The sequence below is a fragment of the Ranitomeya imitator genome, chromosome 6, assembly GCF_032444005.1.
Source record: "Ranitomeya imitator isolate aRanImi1 chromosome 6, aRanImi1.pri, whole genome shotgun sequence".
NCBI lineage: Eukaryota > Metazoa > Chordata > Amphibia > Anura > Dendrobatidae > Ranitomeya > Ranitomeya imitator.
In genome coordinates this window covers 130,231,349-130,254,585 of record NC_091287.1, presented here as the reverse complement: position 1 = coordinate 130,254,585, position 23,237 = coordinate 130,231,349, and the positions used below count along the sequence as shown (strand labels likewise).

Below are 23,237 nucleotides of genomic sequence, written 5' to 3'. Positions count from 1 at the left end.
AGTCCCGCCCAGCTCTCTGACTAACCCTTCAAGCCTCCTTTTTAACTATACAAATACTTGTGGGACTACAGGTCCCAGAACAACAATACTACAGGCTTACAGCGCAGACACCCTCTGCGACACATACCAGCCATTTACAATCATGCCGGACACGTTTCATTATCACTATTACAGATACGACTCCATGCGTATCCTGAGGAGCACATACAGTCCCCCCTGGCTGTAACATGGGTCACTGCATCACACATGATAGAGTGCAACCTTTTTTGTATATGGAGGTAGCTCCCCCTGGCATGCACCTATTCACGCGAGTTTGGATGTGCCAGTCAGTTTTTTGTCATTCAAACTTTTACATGTCTCTGTATACTGCGGAGCACTATGTGGGGCCATTATCTTGTGGGCAACTATATGGGGCCATTATACTGTGAGACGCATTATACTGTGTGGCACTATATGGGGCCATTTTATTGTGGGGCACTATGAGGTCATTATACTGTGGTGCACTACATGGGGTCATTATACTGTGGGGCATTATATGGGGCCATTATACTGTGTGGCACTATATGAGGCCATTATACTGAGGGATACTATATTGGGGCATAATACTGTGGAGCCCTATATGGGGCCAGTATACTATGGGGTACTATATGGAGCTATTATATGTGGAGCACATTATAGTGTGGTCCACTATATGGGGCCATTATGCTGTAGGACACATTAAGATATGTACACATGTAGAATGGTCCACTGCGGATTTTTCCGCAGTGGATTTGATAAATCCGCAGGGCAAAAACACTGCATTTTTCCTGCGGATTTATTGCAGATTTACCGCGGTTTTTGTGCAGATTCCACTGCGGTTTTACACCTGCGGTTTTTATCATGGAACAGATGTAAAACCGCTGCGGATTCCGCACAAAGAATTGACATGCTTCGGAATGTAAACCGATGCGTTTCTGCGCGTTTTTTTCCGTAGCATGGGCACAGCGTTTTCGGTTTCCCATACGTTTACATTGTACTGTAAACTCATGGGAAACTGCTGCGGATTCGCAGCAAAATCCGCATCGTGTGCACAGAGCCTTATACTGTGGGTCACTATATGGGGCCATTATACTGTGGAGCACTATGTGGGGCCACTGTACAGAGGGCAGCATGACTCAGCAACTCAAATGAGATTACTGACGTCACCTGTGTCTCACAGAGCGCAGTGGGACCCGGAGTGGTTGCTTAAACAGCCTATGGAGCTTCGTTCTCTGAACAAGGCTCCATAGCTTTTGAATGTTACATGCAGGGATCGTCATGGTAACGCCATGGACTATGGAGAACTTGCATGGGATTTTTTTGTTTTCAAATAAATTGGTGAACGAGTGATGGTGTCTTGTCTTTATTTCTCTCTTTTTATATTTTCCAGGTTTCCATATGCCCTCTGTGGACTACATTGGATTTGCATGAATGAACTTAGGGAAAATGTTGGCGAGTGTTTTTTCAAATGCAATTTATTTTTCTATCTGTGTGTTTTTATTTTTTATTACCAGGTTAGTAATGGGGGTGTCTGATAGACACCTCTCCATTACTAATCCAGGGGTTGATGCCAGCTGTAATTTTTGACAATTTACAGCTGATATCAACCCCAACTACCAATAACCCGATTGCCAATGCACCAGGGCAATCAGGAAGAGTCAGGTAAAGTGACAGAATTAGAGCATCTAATATGATCCGCCACTTCTAGGGCAGCTGCGGACTTGTATTTTTAGGCTGGGAAGGTTGCAATAACCAGGGACCTTCCCTGCCTGATAATAGAAGCCCAAAGCTGTCTGTTTTACCTTGGCTGGCTATCAAAAATAGTGGGGACCCCACAATGTTTTTTTTCATTCATTCATTTATTAGGGTAAACAAGGCTAAACTCCCTTTAGTGCCACATGAAAGGCCCTAAAGGGTGTAAGCTTATTATATGTAGGGGCTTGTGAAATATATCTACAGGACATCTATTCTATTTATCTATTCTATCTACTATCTATCTGTGGCCATTATACTGTGGAGCACTGTGTTGTGACCATTATACTATATGGTGCAGTATGTGGGACCATTATACTGTATGGTTCACTATGTGGGGCCATTATACTGTGGAGCACTATTGTACTATATGGAGGACTATATGGGGAATCTAGGGGGTGCAGTAGGATGAAAATTCCTTTATAAGGGCTGCCAACTTATGAGATATGATCTTTCGTGACCCGGCTTAATATTATTTTTGGGAAGAATGGGTGCATGGGGGGGGGCATTTGTGTGACCATTTTCTGTCCACTTCTATGGGAGTAGTGGATGGAGTGGGGTCACACATTTCCCCACTGCTCCCATTGAAGTGGATGGAGCGGTGTAAGACATTGTACCACTGCTCCCATAGAAATTGACACAGTAGAGTCACACATTATACCACTGCTCCAATAGAAGCGGACAGAGCAATTAGCCTTAAAGCATTTCATAGATTTCTAGGCTTTGCAAGTTATTACTGGAAGTTCTTTATTATCCTACAACCCAAAACAACTATTCAGCACATTCAACTCTCTCCTCCGCCCACCACTGCCCCCTCCAACTCCCATCTCTTCCTAGGGTTTTGCGACCTACTTCAAAAATTAGATCGACCAAACAAGACAAACCTTTACTGTTCCAGCACCCCAACCACTCCATATACCAAACCTCTGTCCTTCCCAAATAACCTCCCTCTCCAACATCACTGAATGAGAGCTTACTCACCTCCTTTCCAAATCACACCTCACCACCTGTGCACTTGACCCCATCCCTTCCCACCTACTCCCCAACCTCACTAACATGCTCACTTCAGCCCTAACCCGTCTCTTCAACCTATCACTATCTTCTAGTATCTTCCCCTCTGCCTTCAAACATGCCACCATCACACCCATCCTCAAAAAAACAAACCTTGACCCAACTGCTATGCCCAGCTATCGCCCCATATCACTGTTCCCGTTTGCTTCAAAACTCCTTGAACAGCATGTCCATGCTCAACTTTCCTCCCACCTCTCATCTAACTCTCTCCTTGACAACCTTCAATCTGGTTTCCGCCCCCACCACTCCACCGAAACTACCCTGACCAATATTACTAATGACTTACAGCCAAAGCTAACAGATAGTTCTCCATCCTCCTATTTCTCGACCTGTCCTGTGCCTTCGACACATTTGACCACTGCCTACTGCGACAGATTCTTTCTTCCCTTGGCATCAAAGACCTTGCCTTGTTCTGGATTGCCTCATACCTTTACGACCGCACATTTAGCGTTTCCCACTCCCACACTACCTCCTCATCCCGCCCTCTCTCTGTTGGTGTTCCAGAAGGCTCTGTCCTGGGGCCCCTACTTTTTTCCATCTATTCCCTTGGCCTAAGACAACTCATAAAGTCCTATGGCTTCCAGTACCACCTGTATGCGGATGACACTCAGATCTAACTCTCTGGCCCAGATGTCACCTCCCTGCTGTCCAGAATCCTGGAGTGTCTATCAGCCATATCCTCGTTCTTCACCTCTCGCTTCCTAAAACTCAATGTAGACAAAACCGAACTCATAATCTTTCCTCCATCTCGCGTATCTCCCCTACCCGATCTATCTATTATGGTAAACGGCATCACGCTCTCTCCCACACCTGTAATCCGCTGCCTCAGAGTAACTCTCGACTCTGCCCTGTCCTTCAAAGCACACGTCCAAACTCTTGCCACCTCCTGTCGCATCTAGCTAAAAAAAATATTGAAAAAATCCGTCCCTTACTCAGCCCTCAATCTACTAAAACTCTTATGCATGCCCTCATCATCTCCCGCCTCGACTACTGCAACACCCTCTTTTGTGGCCTCCACGCTAACTCTCTTGCACCACTTCAGTCTGTCTTCAACTCTGCTGTCTGCCTAATCCCCCTTTCTCCTCGCTACTCCTCTGCTTCTCCCCTCTGCAAATCCCTCCACTCGCTCCCAATTCCCCAACGAATCCAGTTCAAACTACTAACACTGATCTACAAAGCCATCCATAACCTGTCCCCTTCCTATATCTCTGAACTAATCTCCCAATATCTTCCCTCACGCAGTCTTCGATCCTTCCAAGACCTCCTACTCTCCACCACACTTATTTGTTCCTCACACAGCAGCCTCCTAGATTTCTCCCGAATATCCCCCATCCTCTGGAATTCCACGTCCAATTATCCACCACACTCGGATCCCTCAGACGGAACCTGAAAACCCATGTCTTCAGGAAAGCCTACAGCCTGCAATAACCATTCTGCTACCTCACCACCACCCGAGCTGCCGCCTCAACACCACCAGAGCTGCTGTACCCCCGACCTTCTGTCTCTTCCCCATTATCCTGTAGAATGTAAGTCCACAAGGACAGGGTCCTCTCCCCTCTGTACCAGTCTGTCATTTTAAATTAGTTTACTATAAATGATATCTATTACTCTGTACGTAACATAATATTAAGAACTTTTCGGTCATAGCCAAGCCTTTAACTGACATGACCAAGATGGGAACAGACTTTTCCTCCTCGCCAGCCGAGGCAGTTAATACTTTCTTCTCTTAAGACAGCGTTTTCTGAAGCTTCTCTTCTCAGTCAATGAGATATCTATCTGAATTTTGTGGACGAAATTGACTCTTCTGCTGTGGGGATGGTGGCTGTGCTTTTGCAAAAAAAGATGGTTACCTTTATCCCTGTGTGTTTTACTTCCAGAAGTTGTCTCAAGCTGAATGCAAATATAATAGTGATAGTCAGCTTTTTGCAGTTAAAAGAGCCTTTGAGAAATGGAGACACTGGTTGGAGGGGTCTAGACATAAAGTAAAGTTCTTGACCAATTATAAAAACCTTTTGCATGTTGATGCTGTTAAGTGTTTAAACAACCGACAGGTCCGGTGGGTCCTTTACAGGTTCGGTGGGTCCTTTTCTTTGGTCCGTTTAATTTCTCGGTGACTTATCTCCCTGTATCTAAGAATGTTAAAGCTGACTTTGTCTTGTGGTTTTGTTTCAGAGTTGAGGGATGAAAATCCTGTTAAGATTCTATGTGAGGGGTGGTAGTTGGTGCTCTGGGGATAGATCTTAGACAGCCTATCCAGGATACTCAGTGCGCCAGAGGGCTCGCCTTTAAACAAACTATATGTACCGTCCTCATTTTGCACGGATCTTTTTAATGAGGTGCATTATTCCATTTTATCTGGGTATCTGGGTTCTTCTGTCACTTGGAGATCTCTTCCTAGGTCCTTTTAGGGGAATTATGAGCCATGCATACAGGAGGGGGGGGGGAATATGAGCCATGCATACAGGAGGGGGGATATGAGCCGTGCATACAGGGGGGATTATGAACTATGCATACAGGAGTGGGGGATATGAGCCATGCATACAGGGGGGGAATTATGAGCCATGCATACAGGAGCAGGACGGTGGTGGAATATGAGCCATGCATACAGGAGGGGGGGGGGTGGAATTATGAGCCATGCATACAGGATGGGGGGGATTATGAGCCATGCATACAGGAGGGGGGATATGAGGCATCATACAGGAGGGGGGGAATATGAGCCATGCATACAGGAGGGGGGGGATATGAGCCATGCATACAGGAGGAGGGGGGAATATGAGCCATGCATATGGGAAGGGAGGGAGATGAGCCACGCATACAAGATGGGAGGGGGTTATTATACAGTATTGAGCATCATGTGGGGTCATTATACAGTATGGAGCATCATGTGGGGCCATTATACAGTATTGAGCATCATGTGTGGCCATTATACAGTATAGAGCATCATGTGTGGCCATTATAAAGTATGGAGCATCATGTGTGGCCATTATACAGTATGGAGCATCATGTGTGGCCATTATACAGTATGGAGCATCATGTGTGGCCAATGGCCATTATACAGTATGGAGCATCATGTGTGGCCATTATACAGTATGGAGCGTCATGTGTGGCCATTATACAGTATAGAGCATCATGTGTGGCCATTATACAGTATGGAGCATCATGTGTGGCCATTATACAGTATGGAGCACTGTGTGGTCATATTTATTTTTGTTTATAATTATTGTATATGAAACAGTGTGATCAGCAGTGCTAAATGGGTGTGGTTGGGACGTGGATATAGGTGTGACTAGTTGTGAAATGGGTGTGGTCAGAGGCGTGGCCTAAAATTTGCCACAGTGCAAACTTTGTCCCTCTTTGCCTTCTTTAAAAGTTGGGAGGTATGCCCAAGGTCTATATGGGTTCCTTCTTTTTTCTTCTGTCTTTCATGTATGACTGTGCAAACACATATTTAGCCCTGTGTCTCACCCTCTGTCTGTGTGCACAATGTTCTGTTGTTGTTCTTTTGAGTTATACTCTGTGTATAGTTGAAGGTGCAGTTAAGGACACTCAGGGTCAGCAAACGTTGAGTGGTGGCTGTTGTGAATTCTGCTTTTGGGCTCCCTCCGGTGGTTGTAGGTGGTAATGCAGTTGTCCCTGGCTTGCAGTCCTGGACAGGTGTATCTGCTGAATGCAACTCTGACTGGGGTATTTAGGTTTGCAGGACTCATTAGTCCTTTCCAGTTGTCAATGTTTCTTGGGAAGTGTTGGATCTTTGTCTGGCTTCTCCTGCTTAGCTGCCAATTCAGCAAAGATAAGTGTCTGTTTCTTTTTCTATGGCACACAAGCTGTGTGCTTGTTTTTTGATTGTATTCCTGCTCTGAGTGTGGAAGTCTCTGGAGTTGCAGATATACGTTCCACGTCTTTAGTTAGATGGAGGAATTTTTTGTATAATCTGTTGTGGATATTTTTGGAAGGGTTTTAATACTGACCGCACAGAACTCTGTCCTATCCTTTCCTATTTTAGCTAGAGCGGCCTCTTGTGCTAAATCCTGTTTTCTGCCTGTGTTTGTCTTTCCTCTCCTACTCCCAGCCAATATTTGTGGGGGGCTGCCTATCCTTTGGGGTTCTGCTCTGAGGCAAGGTAGTATTCCTATTTCCATCTATAGGGGTATCTAGTCCTCCGGCTATGACGAGGTGTCTAGGTTTTGTTAGGCACACCCCACGGCTACTTCTAGTTGCGGTGTTAAGATCAGGATTTGCGGTCAGTATAGTTACCACCTACTCCAGTGAAAGTTTTCATGCTGCTCCAAGGTCACCGGATCATAACAGGTGGCGCCATTGCATAATTTTAGGGTACCAACCTCTGCAGTCAGGCAGGGACAAATCAGGGTCAGGTTAGGGATTTGCTCAGTCTGTATATTAACCTGTATTGTGCAGGTTTAACATCTCCCCTGGTTTGTTCATCCCCAAGTGAGTGTTAGGGCTCAGTCATAACACCAGTAAACTGAGTGATGCATCGCTGGAATCATGGTCTCTTTTCCTACATTATGCTCTCTCAGATGAGGTAGCAAAAACTGGCTAACTGATTCCCTTTAAGCCTGATCTATCATTTTTAAGTCCATGTTAAAGGACATAGCACACAGTGCCCTATGGAAGGGACAGGTGAACTACTTGGACAGTTTTCCAGCCTAAAGTTCGGATCACATAGACTGGGTAGAGTTAGAATGTACTATAGACTGTGAGAAGGACTTGGGCAACGTGGGTTCTCAAGGTGTATGTGTCAATAAAATGCTGTCATTCAGTGACTGCAAATATGTAGATAACTGTAAAAAGTGAAAACACAAAGTTTATAAGTTATAACATTTCATTCTAGAATGACATTTTTAAATAATTTAGCAGAATGTATGTTGTTTATAATGTTAGGTGTACAAGAGACGAAAATAAATCACAGGCCACAGTTTCAGAAAAAGGTGCAATATATTTTAGTATATTTTTCTTTTGCAATGTATACCATTCAGATTTTTTGTTACACCAAGATATCCCCTTATTTCAGAGTTAGGCAACTTGTGGCTCTATAGCGGTCACTGACCTCTAAGCCCCGGATCGGTCAGTGTGCCAATGTCACAGGTTATCTATCCCTGTGCTTGTTATAATATAGCAACAATCTCTAAAAAAAATGGCAAATACATTCTTTATTGGCATGGTGATGCTCCACCCTGAACCATTCTGAGTTACTGCAGTGCCTATGCATGCAATGAAAAGTATTTTATCATATGGAGAAAAAAGGAAATAGATGAGTCTTAGAACAATAACGTGTGTGCCGGATTATATATAAGCCCCTGCAGGCATAGGTTTACATATAATCAGTTGTGTGTGTTTATATATACATACATATATATATATATATGTATATGTATATATACACGTTGACCTCTTTAATTATCTTAGGGCTTATAAAATTTTAGAAAACCGGCCCTTTAACATTGCTTAGTTATTAGATTGCCTCTAAACACACACAAAAAATACAGATATTACTGACGAACCCAAACCAATGCCGAAACTCTAAAAGCTGAAACGTTGTTGTTTTTTTTTTTTAGACAGGGAAATACAGAAGAGTAAAACCCAACTGTAGATGTAACTAAAAATTACTTTCAAATGCCTTTATCACAGTTTATGATTTGTATTTTTGTCAGTGTATTGAGTGAACCTTCAGGGCCTTCAGGTTGTGCTGATCTTGCACGGAGAAATCCAAAGCCAAGAACTGGGGAGAAGCAGTCCCTAGCCACACACTAGAACCAACTCTGACCACGTTGAATACTCTTAGATAAGCCATTCCTTTTTACTTTCATCAATGGTCTCGGTAAAGTTGGGGTCATTGTTTATAATGGCTGCATCAGCGTTGTCGGCAGATTCGGCTCCCTTGGCTTCATTTGTGTGGTAGGTGCCCTTGTGGCGGAACATGTAGCGTATTAAAAACACCAAGGTGCAAAGAATGGTGAAGATCACCACTGCTATGATACCTGGAGGAAAAGAAAGACAATGCATAAAGATGTCAGAATATATAGAGATTATATGTTAAGAAATTCTATATAGACTTTTCCTTAAAGTCAGTAATATATGTTTGACCTACTAATTCCTACATGTCTGTCATAGAAGAGAGTTTTCTACCATCTGCTCAACATTCTTTTTATCCAAAAGCTACAAGACATTTTTGGTATGATCTCATTCATCATGGTGCTTAGTAGCCATCTTGATGAGAGAGTAGAGTTTCCTACTATATTAAAGATAAGCTGTCGGTGATGATTTTACTAAGGAAACTGATGGTAAGACTATTTAGGTAATAACACAATAATAAAAATAAGACCTATGTTCCTTTGCTTAAAAATGAAGCTTTGAAACCACATGCAAATTAGCCTGTCAGTGCTTTGGGGCAGCGTCGGACTGGAGCACCTTGGGTCCACCAGAGAAAATCATTCTTGGGGCCCACTATGTAGCTGCATAAAAATAAATTCAAGACCATCAATTGTGTGGTAAAACACGCTAATATCAGGGTATAATATAAGGTAGTACACGTCTTAATTATGTAGCAGGGATTGGGTAGCCCCCTCATAGAATATAAAGTAGCCCCTTCATAGAATATAATGTAGCCTCCCTCATGTAATATAAGGCAGCCCCACTCATAGGGTATAAAACAGCACCCCACAAAATATAATGCAACCCCCATCATAAGGTATAATGCAGCCCCCCATAGAATATAATCTAGCACCCTCATATGGAATAATGCAGCCCCCCTCATATAGTATAATGCAGCCCCTCCACAGAATATAATGTAGCTCCCTCATAAGGCAGCCCCCATAGAATATACTGTAACCCCCTCATAGGGCATATTGCAGCTCCCCTCATATAGTATGATGTAGCCCCCTGAGAGAATAATGCAGCCCCCCACAGAATTATACTTTTGCCCCCTCATAAGGTATAATGCAGCCCCCTGAAAGGGTATAAAGCAGGCCCCCTCCACCAGCATCGTTGTTTTCCCCCTCTACCCCCATCATTGTACTCATCACCACCTCCATCACTGCTTTCTCACCCACAACCTCCATCATTGCCTCCTCCCCCTCCAATATTGTCCTTTCCACCACTACCATCTTTGTCCTTTACACCACAACAATCTTTGCTTTCTCCTCCACCACCCCATCATTGCCCATTCCAACACCTCAATCATTGTCTCCCCCACCACCATCATCATTGTCCTTTCCACCACAACCATCATTGCCTTCTCCCCCATCACCCCATCATTGCGCATTCTACCACCTCCATCATTGCCTCCATCACTGCCTTCTCCTCCACCACCCCATCATTGCCCATTCCACCACCTCTATCATTGCCTCCCCCCACCACCCCATCACCCAAATCATTGCCAATCTCCAATACACACACACAACACCACCATCACACATACAGCAGCACACCACTCTCCCACACACACACAAAGCACCACACTGCACTACATACACACATAGCCGCACACATGCAGGCAGGCAGAGACACACACACAGCACCCACTCACCTCTCCACATGTTCCCTGCAGCTGCAGCACATCCCAGCAGCTTCCTCTCTGAAACAGCCGCGCTGAATGATGACGTCATCGAGCTGCGCTGAGTCAGAAAGGAAGTACCGTACAGGCGGGCAGGAAGGAGGACGACATTGGATCCCTGCAGCTCCGCTCTGGTCCCAAGCTGCAGGGATCACAATCAGGGTTTGCCGCCCTTTAGGGGTCCACTTCCGGAGCCCGATTCAGCAGCACCAGAGGGCAGTGTTAGCCTCAGCCTGTGGCTAGCGCTGCCCACTATTAAAGTGAAATGGTATTCACTCCTCTCCCCGCCCATGGGGGTGTTTGGAAGCGTGAATATTCATGTCTCTTTAGCAGCGGGGACAGGCTCCTGTCTCCAGCTGCTGCTCTCTGGGACTGGGAGGGCCCCCCTTGACTCGGGCCCCATAGCAGCTGGGTGTGCCGCTATTAGCAACACAACACTGGCTGGGGGGCCCCTGGAGCAGTAGCCAATATGCCAGCAGGTGTCAGTGCCTGGGCCCACCGGAGAATGCTCCGGTTCTCCGGTGGGTCAGTACAACCCTGCTTTGGGGGCATTTCCACACCTCCAAAGCACTTGCAAACATGTGGTTTTAAATCTTCATTTCTCCGCTATGGCACATTGGATGCCCATTCAGCAATACCACCAGTTTTAGTAGTAAGTAGTATGAGTTGAGCTGCAGGACACAAGAACAGCTACTACATACAGCTGCATCTCACAAAATTAGATTATCATCAAAAAGTTAATTTATTTCAGTTCTTCAATACAAAAAGTGAAACTCATAGAGTCATTACAAACAGAGTGATCTATTTCAAGTGTTTATTTCTGTTAATGTTGATGATTATTGCAAATAGATACAGAAAGGACAGGCTAACGGAGCGCCAGGCTGGCGGTCAGGGGAGATGTTGATTGAGAAAGGTCCGATGCAGCTCCTGCCGGGTGCCTCAGGAGAGGAATTAATGTTGATGATTATGGCTTACAGTCAATGAAAACCCAAAAGTCATTATCTCAGTAAATTAGAATACTTTATAACTCCAGCTTGAAAAAATGATTTTAAAATCCGAAATGTTGGCTTACTGAAATGTATGTTCAGTAAATGCACTCAATACTTGTTCGGGGCTCCTTTGGCATCAATTACTGCATCAATGCAGCGTGGCATGGAAGCGATCAGTCTGTGGCACTGCTGAGGTGTTATGGAAGCCCAGGTGGCTTTGATAGTAGTCTTCAGCTAGTCTGCATTGTTGAGTCTGGTGTCTCATCTTCTTGACAATACCCCATAGGTTCTTTATGAGGTTAAGGTCAGACGAGTTTGCTGCCTAATCAAGCACAGTGATACTGTTGTTTTTAAACCAGGTATTGGTACTTTTGGCAGTGTGGACAGGTGCCAAGACCTGCTGGAGAATGAAATTTCCATCTCCAAAAAGCTTGTCTGCAGAGGGAAGCATGAAGTGCTCTACAATTTCCTGATAGACAGCTGCACTGACTTTGGTCTTGATAAAACACAGTGGACCTACACTGGCAGATGACATAGCTCCCCAAACCATCACTGATTGTGGAAACTTCACACTAGACCTCAAGAAGCTTGGATTGTCTGTGTCTCCATTCTTCCTCCAGACTGAAGTATCCACAATCAATGATGGTTTTGGGAGCCATGTCATCTGCTGGTGAGTTTTATCAAGACCAAAGTCAGCACTTTGGCACCTGTCCACACTGCCAAAAGTACTAACACCTGGTTTGCAAGCAATAGTATCACTGTGCTTGATTGGCTAGCAAACTTGTCTGACCTTAACTCCATAGAGAATCTATGGGGTATTGTCAAGAGGAAGATGAGCAACACAAGACCCAGCAATGCAGACAAACTGAAGGTTGCTATCAAAGCAACCCGGGCTTCCATAACAACTCAGCAGTGCCACAGGCTGGTCACCTCCATGCCACGACGCATTGCAGTAATTGATTCTAAACAAGTCATAACCAAGTATTGAGTGCATTTACCGAATATACATTTCAGTAGGCCAACATTTCGGATTTTAAAATCATTTTTTCAAGCTTGTGTTATTAAGTATTTTAATTTACTGAGATAATGACTTTTGGGTTTTCATTGGCTGTAAGCCATAATCATCAACCTTAAAAGAAATACATCACTCTGTTTGTAATGACTCTATCTAATATATGAGTTTCACTTTTTGTATTGAAGAACTGAAATAAATTAACTTTTTGTTGATATTCTAATTTTATGAGATGCACCTGTACAGTGGGGGAAAAAAGTATTTGATCCCTTGCTGATTTTCTAAGTTTGCCCACTGACAAATGCATGAACAGTCTATAATTTTAAGGGTAGGTTAATTTTAATATTGAGAGATAAAATATCAAGAATAAAATCCAGAAAATCAAATTTGTTTGAACAGTCATTCTGTGCTGACAGAGTCCCTTTAAATTTAAGTCCATTGTGATACTCATCTTCCGGCATCTTCATCAATTTTTAGCACCGCTCCCGTCTTGCGGCATCATCTTGTGAGCGCAGTTTCTGACTGGCTGGAAGTCAGAAGCTATGTCCCAAGCTCTCAATTCAAGTCTATGAGAGCCTGAACAATGCTCTCATAGACTTGATCTGGTCATGATGTGGCGGTATTTGTCGCCTGTATGTGGTATTTTTCTGTCACTGTGTGGTTGCAATATGTGGCCTGGTCATGGTGTGATGGTATTTGTCCCTTGTACTGTATGCGGTATTATTGGTCATTTAAAAAAAATGTATATGACACATTCCCTTAAAGAAAAATAAATAAAAATATATCTAAAAAGAGTATTGGGTGTTTTAAGTAATGTTTAATAGGTTAGAGTAGAGTAGGGCCCTGTCAAAAGAGTGTACCTTGTCGTGGTGGTGACTTAAAAAAATCTTTTGGCCCAAACAAAAGCTGATGGCTATGCATGTGATATGGTGTTAATGTGTGATTGGTGAGAACAAGGTGCAGAAGTGGAGTTTTTCCAAGAGTAGGTTTTGTGACTGTAGAAGGTTCGAGGGGTGGAGCCTGGAGAGTCTCAAGGGGGCCCAAAAGTGTTGCCAGTATGGGGCCCTGAAATTCCTGGCGGCAGCCCTGGTTAGTTGAATCGTGGTACTGTAACATATATCTTTGACTGTGTGATTGGGTGTTTTTATATTCCACTTTCATTTTCCTTCCTATCTTTATCTTGTGGTTACATATTGAAGTGAGACAAAAAATCAGAGATTTACAGAAGAGTTTCATTCAAGAGGAAACACATTCAGCATTTCACAAGGATAAGCACGATCAAGCATCCAGTTCAAAGGTGAAGTACTCTAGCACTCCAAAATCATTAAAAAACATATTTTTTTTATCACTCATATAAGCACATGGAAAACAAAAAATTAAAATCGAGGAGTCCAACGCATTTCGACCATATAGGTGGACTTAATAATGACATTTAATTACATATTTATATTCCACATGTATTCATATGAACAGAGTTGCTTTTTACAGATTTTTAAGTGCTGGAGAATTTCCCATTTGAACTTGATGATTAAAGAAGCAGTAAAATATTTATTCCCTAAATTTATCCAAATATGTGTGTAATGAAGTGTAAGTATGTTAATAAGCGTCCCTGGTTTTCAGCACCGCTCCATCCTCTTCTCACCTAAGTGACTGCAATTCCAACTCACACTGTGCTTTATCTGTGAGCCAGACGTCACTTTACAGTGAGCCCATGTAGCCTCATACTTACCCTCTATAGACTTACACTGTAAGGCTATGTGCACACGTTCAGGATTTCTCGCAGAAAATTCCTGAGTAAAACCTGAAATTTTCTGCAAGAAATCTGCATGCGTTTTTGCCACGTTTTGATGTGTTTTTGATGCGGTTTTTTCGGGACATTTCCCAATGCATTTTGTAGTAGGAAATCTGCCAAAAAAACGCAAAACTAATGAACATGCTTCGTTTTTTACCGCGATGCATTTTTTTCGCGGAAAAAAGCATCATGTGCACAAAACATGCGGAATTCATTCTAAATGATGGGATGCTTATTATATGCGGGGTTTTTTTGTGGTTTTATAGCGTTTTTATCGGAAAAAAACGCGAAAAAACAGCAACGTGTGCACACAGCCTAAAAGTGATTTCTGGGTGACAGACAAACCCCAGAGTGATGAGGTGAGTTGTTACTGCAGTCATATGAGTGAGAAGAGGACCAGAACAGCACTGGAAACTAGGTAAGAACGCCCCCAAAATGACATTGGGCACTGCTTTACCAAGCCTTTCATCTATTGCAGGTTTTATGGACTGTCCCAGTAAAATTGAGACTGTTAATTTCCTAATTAGGAACAAAGGACATCAGTGTTTTCTAGACCTCTACTAAATTTCTTCCTTTCCTTTTCTGAATTGCTAACGTCTACTTCATAGAGACTAAGGCTGGCTTTTACAGGACATTTTTACTGTGATTTTAACAATACTTTCCTATGACAATTCGTCATGGTTTTGTGATATAGCTTTTGGTGGTATGATTTTTACACTGAAACGCTTTCCAAAAATCTAAAAGTCAAAGCATATCTGTCTTCTGTCCTTGAAGAAATGGAAACAAGTTATCTTACCTCCAATAATAGCAGAATTCCTGTTAACTCCATCTGTAATGGCTTGTCCTTCATTGTTTGGGAAATTAGCAGTTTCTGTTATGAACAAAAAATTTAAAAATAAATACCCACGAAAGCTCTGTGGGCGTGAATATATAATAATTTTCTAAGCAAATATATTTCTAAACATGCTATAATAGTTTATCCCTGTGTCATTTCTCGTTATTATACATAACATACATGCTAGCCACCTTAGGGAGAGACCCAAGTTGGGCTAAATGTAGCGGGACGAAAGAGACCGAAAAGCCCTCTACTCAAAGGAAATACATAGTGGATGCTTTCCTGAAACGGAAAGTACTTGCAAGCAGCATAATACAAAGAATAGCAGGTTTACCCAGAATCCTTTGCAGTAGGCGGAGCTATGCAAATCATCTCTTTCCACCCCTAACTAAAAAGTTAAAAGAAAGAGATGATTTGCATAGCTCCGCCTACTGCAAAGGATTCTGGGTAAACCTGCTATTCTTTGTATTATGCTGCTTGCAAGTACTTTCCGTTTCAGGAAAGCATCCACTATGTATTATACATAACTTAATTTATAGACATCTGTGCTGTGATTTCTTTGCCTGTGTGCATTGGATGGTTGTTACTGACATCTGGTGATAATTTCACCTCAATAGAACTTTTAAAAATAGATTTACTTAGAAAATTGGTGATGTTTCAATACTTATTTTTCCCACTACATATATAATTTGCACTTTTTCCGGGGGCGTGAAGAAGCTGGTTGCGAAACGCGCGTTGGGGTGAGGTGGGACGCTGGGTCAGCCGCAGGTAGATATTGCAATTGTCTTTTTATGTGGCACATATCTGTAATAGTTTCACTGTATGTATGCTTAGGCAACCAAAGTGTAATATACCGGATTTATGTGTGGCATTGCTCTTTACTACACTGCATTATATGCTTTTAGCAAGTTGTATTACGTGGCCTCCCACTTCTTGTTTAGGTGCTTGTGCACTATGGCACGGGATATGTTTTCCATAAATAAAGCCTTATTTTAATTGTATTCTGGATCTCTTCATTTTTCGTCTGTCTGTTATGTCAGACCGAAGGTATTTAGGTTTCTGTCAATGCAAAATGCCAGCAATCATTGTGATGTACTGCAGTGATATCTTCCTAAAGAAAAAGATTGTAATTTGATAATTAATTGAATTTAGAGGTTTATTTATAATGACATTTTCTTGATTTCTATTGACGGAGAATCCATTAAAGCTATCCTGTCATCAAGATTTTGCTAAGTAAACTACAGGCATTGTCAGCTTGATGAGGCTATGCTGATTAAAATGATACCTGGGTTGATGAAATCCGTCTTGTGGCTCCTGTTTAATCTGTTTTAGCAGTTTTGAGTTATTGAGATGGTTACGCTTTGAGGCGGGTCTGTGGGTGGGTCTTTTTTGGTTCTCCGACCTAATCTTTATCATTCTGGCTTAACTGACAGGTCGCTGAACCATCAGTGACCTTCCTCCTATTTTAAATACTGCACTTGGGCAGTTAATATAGTGGTCTTTAAAAAAAAGTTGCATCTATATTACCACCATTTTGCTGGAGCCAATTTTTTTTTGCTCCAACAAAATGGCGCCGACTCATGCTCAGTGGCATCTATATGATAGGAATATTCCTAATTTGCGCAAGTCCCAGCAAAGGATAGATGCAACTGTGCATGTGCCGCTGCCAGCGCCAATTTGCTGGAGTTAATTTTTTTTAACACCAAAATATTAACTACACAAGCACGGTATTTAAATTAGGAGGAAGGTCACGCAAGGTTCAGTAACCTGTCAGTTAAGCCAATAATGATGAAGATCAGGCCAGAGCATGAAAAAAAGAGATGCCCACAATCTCTGGAGTACAAGCATCTCATTAACTGAAAATTTCTAACACTGAATACACAAGAACCACAAGACGGATTTCTTCATCCCAGATAACACTGCCAACCTGCCACTGTCTGTAGTTTACTGAGCAAAATCCTGCTGACAGGTTCCCTTTACATGTTCCACATGCAATATGTGAGATTAATCTTAGGCCTAACAAATTACTCATGCTTGCAGGCAGCAAACTAATTTTATAGCTGCTGTGAAGGGTTGATTAAAAACACTCCAGGGACAATGTAACTTCTGTATCTAAGTAACTAACTGTCTAAAACATTTGTACTGGGGAAATAACATACAGAATGCAGTCAGTTGTTCTGGTAAACACCAAGTTCCATGCAATTAGCAACTGAATTATTGTGCTTCATTTAAAAAGAAATACAGTTATTATTTTACACCTGACTTGTGGGAAAAGTTACCATATTTTTTTTACTTGCATTAATAGTTAAAGGATATGGATGCCTTTGGGAGAACCTTTACATTTTCGGCTTCTACAGTCTCTATGTATGAAGTAAATAGAAAAAAAATTCTGGTTTTGTTAGCCTTATCTCTCTTCTCTTGAATAATTTTTTACACCGATTTAAGACCAATTGAAAGTTCAACTTTGATTTGGTCATAAATCAGCTTTGCAGATAGCTCAGGACAAAAGAGATGAGCTTGTGCTTTCAGAGCAGGTTTACTGAGGGATTTGACTATTAAAGGGGCTAACAGGCCTTAAGGTACAAGTCTACAGACACTCTATGTGACTGCAGACTTGTGCATTCTCACAGCGTGCTCATTGTGTGCTGTGAGTATCTTGTGACAACATGCTGACAAGATGTTCACACAGTGTTTGCCCAGGAGCAGCTGGCAGTGGGGCACCGTCATCAGCCTGATGCTGGGGTCTGATGTGTCTACCCCCATGCATTTTGCTGTCGCCCGAAGTGGGAGTCGGCAGCTGCTTGTGCCGCCTGTCAAGTTGACAGCAGGGTTCAGAGGAGCAATCAGTTGTACTCGCACCTCTCGGAAGTGAATACAATTGAAGTCTGACTGCAGACACTTCCGGGTCAGGATGACATTAGCAGCGTGACCAGTTCATCTGATCACGCTGCTCATGTTCTTCTCCAATCAGCGCTGGCGTCAATGTCTCCACCTTCCGACAAACTGAACATGAAGAGGAAGTCCGGGATCAGCTGCAGCCCTGGCTTCCCTCTTCATGTTCAGTTTGTACGAAGGCGGAGATAGTGATGCCAGCGCTGATTGGGCACCGGCGTCACGTGTCACAACACCGCATCACAGCCCCAGGGAGAGTGAGTGCTGATATCGCGGATACGGCACCAGCACGGTTGGTGAATATAGGTTTTATTATTTTATCGGGGCTGTACAATACGTTGACAGAATCAGGAAAAGCACCTCATCGGCATATAAATGGTCACATGACAACTACTCAAATGAACTGGGCAGCAAGGGGGAGGGGGGAGCTAAACTGAATTCTTGCCCCGGGTGCTAGAAAACCTAGATGCACATGTTTTTCTGATCTCGAGATCATAATGTCTAAGCTTTCTTTATATGGAACCTTAAAAATTCCTGCATGGGAAAGAAAACAAAACATACTAATTTCTAGTATGAAGACTTTACAGGGATTTTCAAAGATGAGAAAAAAATGAGCCAAGTTGGTGAAATGGAAAATCCCTTGAAACAATATCCTAATCCAAAACTGCAAAATAATTTACAGAGAAAATTAATTTCTTAGAAAGCCCAATTGATTACAATGTTTTGCACAGTGTGGACTATTGATATAATACTTTGTAATTACATTTGATTGTCGGTTTGACCTCCATTTCAGTCCAGCAATCAATGTTTGCTTTTGGATATTCTTTAACCCCTTTCTGACCTCGGACGGGATAGTACGTCCGATGTCAGATCCCCGCTTTGATGCAGGGCTCCGGCGGTGAGCCCGCATCAAAGCCGGTACATGTCAGCTGTTTTGAACAGCCAACATCTGCCCGCAATAGCGTGGGTGAAATCGCGATTCACCCGCCGCTATTAGCTAGTTAAATGCCGCTGTCAAATGCTGACAGCGGCATTTAACCGGCACTTCTGGCCATACGGCCGGAAATGAGCGCATCGCCGATCCTATCACATGATCGGGGGTCAGCGATGCATCAGAATGGTAACCATAGAGGTCCTTGAGACCGCTATGGTTACTGATCCTGGCTAGCTGTGAGCGCCACCCTGTGGTCGGCGCTCATAACAAGCCTGTTATTAAGCTACATCGCAACGATCTGATGATTCCTGCTATGTAGCTGAGCCGATCGAGTTGTGCCAGCTTCTAGCCTCCCATAGAGGCTATTGAAGCATGGCAAAAATAAAAAAAAAGTAAAAAAAATGTGAAAAAAATAAATATATAAAAGTTTAAATCACCCCCCTTTTGGCCCCATTCAAAATAAATCAATAAACAAAAATCAAACCTACACATATTTGGTATCGCCGCATTCAGAATCGCTGATCGCTAAACGACGTAGCGAGAAAAAAATTTGAAATGCCAGAATTACGTTTTTTGGTCGACGCGACATTGCATTAAAATGCAATAATGAGCGATCAAAAGAACGTATCTGCATCAAAATGGTATCATTAAAAACACCAGCTCGGCACGCAAAAAATAAGCCCCTAAACCGACCCCAGATCATAAAAAATGGAGACGCTACGGGTATTGGCACTTTTTTTTTTAGCAAAGTTTGGAATTTTCTTTCACCACTTAGATAAAAGAGAACCTAGACATGTTTGGTGTCTATGAACTCACACTGACCTGGAGAATCATAATGGCAGGTCAGTTTTAGCATTAACTGAACCTAGTAAAAAATCCAAACAAAAAACAAGTGTGGAATTGCACTTTTTTTGCAATTTCACCGCACTTGGAATTTTGTTTCCCGTTTTCTAGTACACGACATGCTAAAACTAATGATGTTGTTCAAAAGTACAACTTGTTTGACAAAAAATAAGCCCTCACATGGCCATATTGATGGAAAAAGAAAAAAGGTAATGGCTCTGGGAAGGAGGGGAGCGAGAAACGAACACGGAAAAACAGAAAATCCCAAGGTCATGAAGGGGTTAAAGAGAACCTTTCACCAGCTTTAGAATATTTAACTGGCCACTTCATGCAATAGTGGCTAGAGAGCTTAATTATATATATGCTAGATGGCAGCCCGATTCTAAAGAATCGGGAGTCTAGAATCCATATATACTTTATTTATTCAAATGTAAGAATAATACAATTAATAAATAATAGTAAGAAAGAACAAAAATAATAGTCAGTATATGGAGAAAACACCAAACAAAAGTTCAAAATTGGTGTGAAAATGTCACTGAACCACTTCACAACTAAATATATATAGTTTTGGTAAATGGTATTATCATTTTTTTGACGAAATTCGGCAGGAGCTTGAAGAGCAACGTCACTGGGCCCGCCTCCACGCAGTAGAAACTTGCTGTGAGGTAAAAATTCAAAAATCACACCAAAATGGCGGGCAGAGTGTGTCACAGTACGGCACGTTTCTGATTGGTCGCTCGCAGCAGGCGGCAACCAATCAGACACTGGACACTGTTGACGTCACTTATCTCCGGACATTAGCTCCGGACATTAGCTCCGGACATTAGCTCCGGACATTAGCTCCGGACATTATCTCCGCACATTAGCTCCGGACATTAGCTCCGGACAAAGCCACGGAAGTTGGCACAAATTGCAGGAAGTAGTATTCTAGGCAATTAATCTCCGAACATTAGCTCCGGACATTAGCTCCGGACAAAGCCACGGAAGTTGGCACAAATTGCAGGAAGTAGTATTCCAGGCAATTATATATTATATATATATATATATATATATATTGTGGTATATATAATATATTGTGGTGTAGTGACCAATGGTACAGCCAGGGGGTGCTGTGTGTGCACTGCAAGATGCACTTGGAGGCATAATTCTGATGAGACAAAGTCCGGCAGTGTTGTGAATGGCCGATATGTGTCGCAGAGGGAGTCTGCGTGGTGGTAAGTCTGATGCAATATTGTTGTTCTGGGGCCTGTAGTCCCTCAAGAGTGTGTATATGTATGGTGTGTATATGTATGGAGACTTACTAGGCTAGTTGTGTGAGATGGGCGGGACAAACTAGACACACATCCACACTCCCACCTGTGGGAGTGGTTAGTACTATATAATGTGACAGAGGTCTGGTCACATGGTCTTGGAGTGTGGACCTGAATGGTCTATGCCGGAAGGTCCTGGAAGCCTGTGTTGGAAGTCCTGGACAATAGGATTCCTGAAGAGCACATGGCAGGGCTCTGGACCTAGCTCATGCCAGTGTGTGGAACGGATGGAGATCCGTGTTGTACTGACCGGGGTCAGAGTGAGAAATGCCTGAAGGATACCTCTGTGAAGGAGAGGTATCTGAGAAACCTGTGCGGCACCAACAGGTAACGGAAAGGGATCCGTGTTATGCTAACCGGGGTTAGAAGAGAGAGACATTGTGTATAGGGCACCTGTGAGGCCAAGAGGTGTCCAGGAACCTGTGAAGGTCGCCAGCAGGTAACGGACGAGGTCCGTGTCTTATGCTGACTGGGGTCAGAGACGAACTGTGGTGAAGTTGAATATGTCCAGATGGTGTTCAAGCTGTTGCCAAGTTCCTGAGGATGTGCTTTATGTCGTGTGAAATAAACCTAAAAGACTCTTGTTTTATAAGAAATCCGTGCCTGAGTGCGTTAATTCCGTGCCAAGCGAGTGTCCCCCAAGACACGTAGTGAGAGCAATCTTACATATGGTGTTTCAAATGCGGGCAAACGGTTCCCTAAGAAGCACATGTTCAGTGCTGGCTGAGCCAGAGGAGTCGACGGTCTAAAAACCGTGTGTTATGCTGATCGGGATCAGTGAGAAAGTGTGTTTGTGCTGTAATGCCTGTAACTCGGTGGGGTTACGAAGGTGACAAGCGTCTTGCTGTGGATCGGCGGGTCCACGAAGGTGACAAGCGTCTTGCTGTGGATCGGCGGGTCCACGAAGTCTGCGGTGGAGCCGTACAGAGCATTGTGGAGTGCGGCTGCAGTTGCAGCAAGAGGTTCAGCAGCAGCGGCTTGTGATTGCCAGCAGGAGCTGGTGAAGTGTTGAAAAAAAAAATCATTTTTTTTTCCGTGCAGACTCTTAAAGGGCTGGTGCGACTCAAAGAGACGTATTTTTTTCTGTACTGCGTGAACTGGTACTGTTGGGTGTACCCTAGGGAAGGGGTAATGGCCCTAAATGAGGAGGTATCCCTAAAAGTGGGCGGTGACTCAAATGGGGATGGTTGCCCAACAGGGGCGGAGTCCCAAAAAGGGGCGGTAACCCGAAGTGGGGCAGAGCCAAAAAAAGGGCGGCGATCAGTGACGAGGCACGACTGTATCCTTTTTGGCTGGATGGAGAGCTTGTGCGGGGGTTGTTAGACCTGGAGAGGGAAGCGTCTTTTCTGAGGACCCTTCCTGAAAGTTCTGTGTCACCTGGGACAAAGGCGAAAGTGGGTGGCATAGTTGGGGACACTAAAGGTCTTCAGGTAGCCACTCTCTATATTGTCGCAGCTGAGGTTCCCACGTACCATGAGGTGGCTGTAGTCACAAACTTGCCGTGTCCTATGGTAATAGGGCGAGATTTGGAAACCCAGTGGGACTGGTGGATAAAAGGGAAAGTGTCTGTGGAATTAATGTGTATGAAAATTAATGCAGAGAATGCACGCTCTATAGTTGACAGTCCTAAGTTAGGCGTGACTAAGGAAAATGGTGGACGGCCCCAACTTACGGACGTGTCACCCGATGTGTGCTACGATGTGTCTGGTAGTGGTCTGGTAGATAAGGATGGGGTGGTTAAACAGAGTGGAGCTGTCACCCAGATTGCGAGTGACTGTCGGGGACCTCATATTGTGGGGTATGACACAGACTATGCGGGTGATTGTGACTCTGAGGAAGTAGGGGAGTACAGTAAAGAAGAGCCCCACCAGAAGGAAGAGTCCTCCCATCGCTGGAGACGTAAAGGATGCAAAGAAGTGGTACCAGTTGCACCTTGTGAAGAACTGGAGGAGGCCACCAAAGGAGTGGGGCCTGAAGTAGATACCACCTCGCGTGTTGAAAGCTCGGCCAATCCAGAGGATGGAGGGAGTGAGCTAAGCATGGTCCAAGAGGCTGTGGATACCCGTTTGAAGCAAGTGGAGCTTCGGAGACAGGCCGCTGAGTGTTGTGTGAGTGCCTTAGAGAAAGAGGTGGCGGAACTCAGAGGTCGCCTGGAAGACAGCCAGTCAATGTATAAAGCAGCCTGGGAGAAGGTGGAGCGGCCGGTGTCTATCCTG

The 23,237-nt window shown here is 43.6% G+C and overlaps 1 protein-coding gene across 1 annotated transcript in view; it reads right to left on the bottom strand.

Moving 5' to 3' along the window:
* Positions 1–7,778: 7,778 nt before the first annotated feature.
* The window catches only part of LOC138643322 (contactin-associated protein-like 2), a 342,436-nt gene continuing 326,977 nt past the window's right edge, over positions 7,779–23,237 (bottom strand). Inside the window, exons 12-13 of the mRNA XM_069732251.1 lie at positions 15,004–15,078; positions 7,779–8,840 (exon numbers count right to left, since the gene is read on the bottom strand). Coding sequence (XP_069588352.1) covers positions 8,641–8,840; positions 15,004–15,078 — 275 coding nt within the window. The 3' untranslated portion in view covers positions 7,779–8,640. The remainder of the gene's footprint in view (positions 8,841–15,003; positions 15,079–23,237) is intronic.